General features: G+C 39.7%; 1 protein-coding gene across 2 annotated transcripts; it reads left to right on the forward strand.

Annotated features, from left to right (window-relative positions):
* Positions 1 to 264: 264 nt before the first annotated feature.
* On the forward strand, positions 265 to 4,287 carry LOC113657017 (4-galactosyl-N-acetylglucosaminide 3-alpha-L-fucosyltransferase 9-like). 2 transcript variants are annotated; one of them, XM_047812878.1, is made up of 4 exons: positions 265 to 327; positions 1,671 to 1,755; positions 1,867 to 2,993; positions 3,835 to 4,280. In XM_047812878.1, exon 3 carries the CDS (start codon positions 1,876 to 1,878, stop codon positions 2,983 to 2,985), a length of 1,110 nt encoding a protein of 369 aa, XP_047668834.1. In that variant the 5' UTR covers positions 265 to 327; positions 1,671 to 1,755; positions 1,867 to 1,875; the 3' UTR covers positions 2,986 to 2,993; positions 3,835 to 4,280. The 2 variants fall into 2 exon arrangements, with proteins under 2 accessions (XP_047668834.1, XP_047668833.1); XM_047812877.1 differs by having other exon boundaries at positions 1,867 to 4,287.
* Positions 4,288 to 8,406: the final 4,119 nt, after the last annotated feature.

The raw sequence follows: 8,406 nt of genomic DNA on the forward strand, positions 1-8,406 counted from the left end.
TTTGTCTCTATGTATTCTATACTCTGTGTATTTTCTTAATTGTATTTGTCTAATGTGTGTAATGGGTGATGGCCCAAAACAAATTTCATGACTGGGGACAATAAAAGTTTACCTTACCTTACATTTAGGGGATAGGCAGGGCCCAAGAGGCTGCAATAGGTGTAGCTATTGACACCAGATAGGGTGGGGTGACGAGGTTTTGTCTTCTAGCAGATGTTTATTACCTGATGTACTCAATCATTAACAGACAGTTCTAGAATGCTGAAGAGTTGCAGAAGGCCAGAAATCAGAAACCTCCTGAACTTCATAGAGCTACCATCGACTACGGTATAGTAATCAAAAACCATATATATTTACATAACTGGAAATATTTAGATAACATATTTATGTACTTAAAGGATAAGAAATAAGGATTGTCTTGATGTAAGGGATTTTCACAACCCTGATTACACTATTCATGCAATAGTACAGTTTACAGTTTACAGCTACAGCTATATTCACAACTTAAATTCTAAGAAACTGACATTTTCGCTTGTTAACACAAGTGTGTTGTTTTACCTGAACAAATTTTCCATAAAAGAGAAAAACACTTCAAATTGGTGTCCGAATAATTTCAAGGTGTAAGATTCTAAGAAAATATTTTAAATCACTTTTCCCCCCCCAAAAGCCAACGTTTTAGCTAAACACTGTTTATTTGTTTCTAATGAATATAAACTGTGAATTATTAGATCATTTCTAAATAAACTGAGTCAGTTGTGTTGTTTCGTGTTGTGTTGTTGAATCAAGTAGAAATCAATTTTTTTATTGTAAAATCAGATTAATTATTAAAATTAATTAATTAATACCTTTTATTTGACACCTCTTATTTGATGTTACAAGTTATCTGAGCTGATAGATTTCGAGGTTTACTGTTAGCTACAGTATCTGGTTTATGTGGTAGATCATTGTGTACATTTCTACAGCACAAAGCTGCGTGATGCAACACGTTTAAATCACACTTTACCTTTACCCGCAGGAATCCATTTCTTTGTGAAACTGTATCATTAGTTAATCTGTGTTTAAATACTGTGTAAATAAATAAAGTACAGTTATTGTACAGCTTAACATGAAAACTATTTGTAATAATACAACTAAGTACTATGAAGTATTTCCTGAGCCATGTGTTAAAAGACATTTAAAAAAAACATTTTTTTTTGAAAATGAATAAAAAAAAAAATTAAAACTAAATGAAGTAGATTGAAGAGAAAATTTACAATTTGCATCGCTTTTGTCATTCTGATATATTATCTTGTGATTTGTGTGAATATATAATAGAGTTTTTTTTTTTTACTTTTTCATATTTTTGTGCTAGAATTTGCCTTTTTGGATGAGTTTTTTTTTCTTTTTCTATTATATAGAGGCGATAATAAAACAATAACAAGAGACCTGAAAGCAAATGGCCAGTCGATTTTCCTTTTGTCAACTCCTAAATATGCTAAAAAAGTCCTACACACATAAATTTCAACTCTTCTTAACATTGTGACATTTTCTCAACATGTTCACTTCTATTCATTGACACACACAATGCCATAATTGGATAACCTACGAATATTTTTCAGAAAGTATATCTAGATCAAAAGTGCATCTATTTTAGTGAGATATTAAGTCTGGAATGTCTTTTCATTTCAAAGACCTAGAAAAGTATTAGAACCATCCATCAGACCATTGGTGCACCATTATCTCTTCCCTTGAAACTTGGTACACTTCTACAACCAGGTTTGTATCCTTTTCTTTTTGTAATTCCTCAATTCTGACTCTTGAAAGATCCTATGCCCAAGAAATTAGAAAGTAACCATGTTCTTTTATTCTGTCTGTTTTTCTTTTCAGTGGCCTGGGATGATGATATCTATGCCAAAATTACAACAGTTTTGCCTGATAGTCACTTGGTGGCTTGTGGGACTCTTATCTTGCTTGGTGTTTATTCAGTATTCCTCACATACATGTGCACCGGAACTCATTCCTTATCATCGATCTTACAATAATGTAAACACCCTTAAACCCGTTAACACTCCAGGTCAACAGGAGGAAAAACCCATTCTGCTGCTGTGGATGTGGCCTATGGACAAGCGGTGGGACTTTAAAGACTGTAAAGCCATGTACAACATTGACGGCTGCCATTTGACCGATGATAGAAACCTTTATAACCAATCAGACGCAGTCCTCGTTTTCCACAAAGGTATCAAATGGGACCTGTCCAACCTTCCGCCGTCTCCTCGGCCTCCGTTTCAAAAATGGATCTGGCTTCACGTCGAATCGCCGACCAACACGGAGAGGATTCCCGGTTTGGAGAAGCTTTTCAACCTCACACTGAGCTACAGACAGGATGCCGACATTTCTGTGAGGTATGACCTCACGGTCAACAAGAAGCCAAACAATGACTTTGTGATCCCAAAGAAGGACAAGCTCCTGTGTTGGTTCGTGTCCAACATGGCCACCATTACTGGAGTAGGGACCAGGCTGAAGTACTACAATGAGTTAAAGAACCACATCAATGTGACTATTTTTGGAGGAATGGTTGGCAAACGCTTGAAAGATGAAGACTACTACTCCACGATGGCTAGCTGTAAGTTCTACCTCTCTTTTGAGAACTCCATCCACATAGACTACATCACGGAGAAAATAAATGGTCCTCTTTCAGCTGGGACAGTTCCAGTCGTCTTGGGGCCACCGAGAGAAAATTACGAGCAGTTTACTCCGAGTAATGCCTTCATTCACATCAACGACTTCCCTGATGCTGCATCACTGGCTAAATATCTGCTTCAGCTGGACAAAGATGATGAAGCGTACAAGCGCTATTTTGACTGGAGAAAACACATAACAGCGACACCGCATCTAATCTTTCCTTATCAAGAGTTCATCATATACATCTGTCATGCCTGTGAATATATTGGAAGGTACAAAGACTATAGAGCTGCAAAAGACCTCTACAAGTGGTGGTTTTCATAAAGAGGAACTTGTAAACTTTTTATCACTCTAAATTTTAGGGACTGGGCTTAGGTTTCTTTATAAACTGGTTTATTCCCGATAACATGCACAAAATAATTCCTGATAACGTATATCCTCATGGTAGCAAGCGAGTGACTATTCATTACAATAGAAATAAAACATAAATGTCATTACTGTGTGCATTAAGTGAAAAAATGTTACAGAATTCTTCATTATAGACTATTTATTTTTTAGGTTTTAAAACACAGTTTAAACTAATGCTATTCATTAATACATATGATGGTGAGTAAAAAAAATAAATAAAAATTCATTTCTATTGCACATTTATGATTTTTTTTCATATTACAGAATTATTATAAAAATTATTATAAAAACAACCTACACATAACAAGGCTTTTTACATTTTACATTTTTTATTTCCAAAATAATTTTTAGACTTTTTTTTACTTAATGCACTTGATGACATTTTTATTTATTCGTATTTTCTAAATGTAAAAATCATTATTCATAGATATTACAATGACTTAATAATTATGCATTATTTTAAACATGAAGATGCTGATGATTTCCATTTGTAGCACTGCACAAATGATCACATCTCAAATAAGACAAAGTCGGTCTACACCGAGGTGGTGGAATATAACTTAAAATAACTCTGAAGAGCGGACTTACTGACTGGCCCCTCTGTGAAATTTTTTTAATTATATGTTATTTTTTCCTGATTGTTTGAAAAAAACAAAGAAAGAAAAAATGGTTCGAAGAGAGTTTTAGACTTCTGGTATCCTTTGAGTGTGCTGGTTGTACTGATGTATTCGCTAAAAGTGACGTCAAAGCACTTTTATATGTCACTCTGGACGAGTGCATTTGCCAATCGGTGTAAAGCTATATAAAAATTCAGATCTTTATCAGCAGAAAAATGCACAGAACATTAAGTGATTTGATTTGGATATGGTTTATTTGATTTGTCGGCTCAAGTGGCTAATAAGATAAACCCTGCTCATAACCCTATAACTACGTTACGATACTCCTGAAAATCCATGGAGCAATACCCGAGAACCTGCAGGATGTCTGATTGTGCGAGAGAACAATTGAAAGGAAATATAACAATGCCTGCAGTAGAATGAAGGATAATGTTTATTATCTGACATGTTGCGGTTGGAACTTTCCTGTTCTTCTTGTTTATTTTTTTTGGTAAATACTGAACATGATTGACAACTAAAATGTTTTGTTGTGTTTGTACGTAAAGATTTAAGTATAAAAGTCTTGTTTGTTCAAGTCAGTTTAAACAATAGAAATTTTGCCTCAAAGCAGATTTACAAGAATAAAAATATTCAGAATAAAAAGCTGAACGTTGAAATGTATACTTATCGCTAATGAGCTAGACAGAGGCAACATCTACTCGTGTCTATCTTCTGACAGGAGAAGTGAATCAAAAGTAAGGTCATAGTACTTCATGATACAGACAGGAGTAAAAAGAAGAGTATCAGAGAAGCGATGGTTTTCCTGCTGTTTTACACAAAGCAGGAAAACCAATCGTTCGAATTGAATAAAAAAAAACATAGAAACAACATTATAAACAAATAATGTTTTTTAAACATCTTACCTCAGGTCCTGTTCTTGTCTCAGTTTCATGTTTTTTTTCCTGTTTAAAACAACACAAGAGATCACAAGATCACTGACAGACAAACAAACCATAGTGAAAAATTTGGAATTTATTGGAGTCTTTATTTATTAACAGAATTAAATTTACCAGTCTTTAAATATTATCATGTAGCATAAAATAATGTTTTCTTGGGATTCCTGTGATTTGGGAATAGATTTTTTTTTAAATCATGACTGTGCTAGGGTCATATTTCATGCCTTTTAATATGAGCTAATGAAATTACTATGGAATAGAAATGGCAGTGGAATGTTGATTAAAAATATCTATAAAATATATATACATAAGGCGCACCGTATCATAAGGCGCATGCTAAAACATACGGTCTACAAAAAAAGGTAACAGAAGCAAAACAGTGTTTATTTAACAATACACACACACACACACACACACACACACACACACACACACACACACACACACACACGCATTATTTTACAATCAATCTTCTCCCACAAATCCATCAAAGTCCTTATCTACTGTGTCTTCTTAACTTGGCGCAGTTCATTTTCTTGCTTCCTCCACTTCCTAACAATAGATTCATTGATGTTGAATTCTTTCGCAGCTGCTCTATTCCCATTTACAACCACGTAACTGATAGCCTGTAGTTTGAATTGTGCCTCATAAGCATCTGATTTTTATTGGAGGATGGCAAACCAACGTAAGGTGCATTTACCGCCACCTACTGGACTGAAGTGTGGAGCACATAATAGTTAGGAAGAAACAAATGTTGTTTTGCAACATACCGGTTGTATACCTCCCGGAGGCGTGGCGGAGGTAAGCGTATGTACTGTACGTATCACGTAATGTTCTCTGATTGGTTTATCGCTGCCAGCGTACGTAGTGTATGTATTACGTCCCTGTGTCAGCGGGAAATGGTCCGACAGTCAATCAAGTAATGTAGATACTACTTTAATAACTAACTAATGCCCTAGACAGCCAAAATAACATTTTTATTTACTTATTATTATTATTAACCGCTGAGAATGACACTGAAAATGTCAAGCTGGTTGAAATCATATGCAAAACTATAATGTTTATTTCCCCAGGTGAAGAAAGGACTGGTGAACTTAGTCTTAAGTCCAGTTTCTGTAACAAAGGCTGATATTATTGCAAGGATATGTGCAATAAATTGAGTCATGAGTATTTGTATAGGCAAAAAAAATGCTTTTTTATACAAATGTATGCATAGTGACAGAGCCAGGTTACAACAGAAGCAGAAAAGGAGAACATCTTAAATTATTAGAAAAACAAACAGGAAATAACTGTGTAAGTGATGTATAACTCTGTAATCACATATTCACAAGTTTCATATCTTCAAAGCAGTAAGACAATAAACACAGCTATATTGTTGCAGAAATGAGAACCATGTGACTATGAAGGAAATGACAGAGAAGACCTTAAAAATTAAAGATCTGATGTTTATCTTTATAGTAAAAAAACCTGCTTGTTAACATGTTTTTTTCATACATTTTTGTGATTCCATACAAAGTTCTTTTAAAAAGGTTTCAACAATCCTCCATAAGTAATTACTTCTCTGACCAAACCCAGAGAATGTCACTGGTACGACTGTATTTAAAGAGACGTGCCCTATTTTCTACACAGTGTGTCTTCACAACCATCTGTTCATAATGTCTGAAACGTAACACTGTCATATGTAAGAATACACAAACATCTACATATATGGAAATGGAAATGCACAATAGTTTTAAGATGGGTTAATAGAGGGACCCTTTGTTCCTGTTTTCCTCTTTTACCTAATTAAAAATTTTCAAATGAAATTAAATTATTATTCCATACTCCATGACAGGATTGACCATTGTATAAATAGCCAAAGCTTAGGGAAAATGGAAGGATATTGATTTTTGTCACGATGAGACAAAAGCGAGTGAGGATCCAAGTGCAGTTTGAACTTTTTATAAACAAAAACAAGAAACAAACAACAGATAGGCAGGCAAAAACAGGGCTGAACACTGAGCGGAACAGGGAACAGGAACCAGACATAACCAGACAACATACTACACCAACAACGACTAACACCAGGGAAGTGAACAAACAGAGTAGATATAGTGAACAAGAACCAATAACAAAGCAGAGACAATCAGAGACAAAGACAACACACCTGGAGGAAAGATTGAGTACAATTAGTGTCCATGGTAACCAAGAAGTGGGCGGAGCAAACAATTAACAACAGGGCAAGGCAGCAGACAGAAACAAAGGAAAACACAGACAGACTCATTACAAAACCCCCCCGCCCCACACACACACACACGAGCGGCTTTCAGACGCTCCCAGGTCCGCAGAAACCAGTCCAGGAGGGTGGAGCGAAGGCACAACCAGGGTGGGAGGGCGGGTCGAGTTTGTGTAGTGGCGGGAGGCCAGGGCGGAGCCGGCAGAGCAGGAGGCCAGGGCGGGGCCACAGAGCAGGAGGCCAGGGCGGGGCCGGCAGAGCAGGAGGCCAGGGCGGGACTGGCAGAGCAGGAGGCCAGGGCGGAGCTGGCAGAGCAGGAGGCCAGGGCGGAGCTGGCAGAGCAGGAGGCCAGGGCGGAGCCGGGAGAGCAGGAGGCCAGGGAGGGGCTGCAGGTGGAGACAGAGACCAGAGCAGAGCTGGGAGCCAGGGTGGTGCCGCAGGCAGAGCCAGAGACCAGAGCAGGACTGGAGACCTGGGTAGTGCCGCAGGTCGAGCCAGGGACCAAAGCAGAGTTGGCGGCCAGGGTGGTGCTGGAGGCGGAGCCGAGACCAGAGCAGGGCCGGAGACCAGGGCAGTACCACAGGCGGAGCCAGAGACCAGAGCAAGGCCGGATACCAGGGTGGTGCTGGAGGCGGAGCCAGAAACCAGAGCAGGGCTGGAGACCAGGGCAGAGCTGCCGATGCCCTCAGTGAGCTGGCCGTGATTGCAACCCATGGTGGTGCTGTGGGTGCTCTGAGCCTGTAAACAGGGACAGGAGGTAGAGGGACTGGCAAATCCAGCGAAACGAAACACAGGACAGATAAAACAGGAAAATTGGTTGGTTCAGGCCAGGCAGAGAGTTCAGGGAGCTTGGGTGTAACCATGTCGACTGCGTTCTCTGACACAGTCATTTAGGTCGACCTGGTCGGTTTGGCCGGTTCCGTCGACCCGGCCGGCTCATCTGGTTCCGTCGACCGCAATCGGTTCGGCTGGTTCTGTTAACCCAGTCGGTTCGGTTGGTTCCGTCGACCCGGCCGATTCGGTTGGTTCCGTCGACCCAGTCGGTTTGGCTGGTTCCGTCGACCCGGCTGATTCCGTCGACCCGTTCGGTTCGGCTGGTTCCATCGACCCGTTCGGTCCGGCTGGTTCCGACGACCCGGTTTGTTTCCGTCGGCCCGGTTGGTTCCGTCGACCCGCTCGGTTGGTTCTGTCGACCCGGTCGGTTCGGCTGGTTCCGTCGAGGAGACCAGCCGGTTCACGGGCCTCAGCCGAGCTTGCCGGTATGGCAGCCATGTACACATGGACCTCGATGCTTGCTCCCCCCCAAAGTCTGACAACGACCCCATTTCTCGGCCAGCCGGCATTAAGTAGCGCACCTTGCTCTCCAGTCCATGCCTGAAGATGTCTTTCAGGACCTTCTCCCCAAAGTCCACCTGGTTACATAGGTACAAAAAGACCTCGGCGTATTCCTCAATTGAGGAATCTTCCTGGCGTAGGCAAAACAGGATATTTGCTGGATCCATTTCGGTTAGTCGTTCTGTCACGATGAGACAAAGGCGAGTGAGGATCCAAGTGCAGTTTAAACTTTTAA

This window comes from Tachysurus fulvidraco, chromosome 4, assembly GCF_022655615.1.
Source record: "Tachysurus fulvidraco isolate hzauxx_2018 chromosome 4, HZAU_PFXX_2.0, whole genome shotgun sequence".
Classification (NCBI taxonomy): domain Eukaryota; kingdom Metazoa; phylum Chordata; class Actinopteri; order Siluriformes; family Bagridae; genus Tachysurus; species Tachysurus fulvidraco.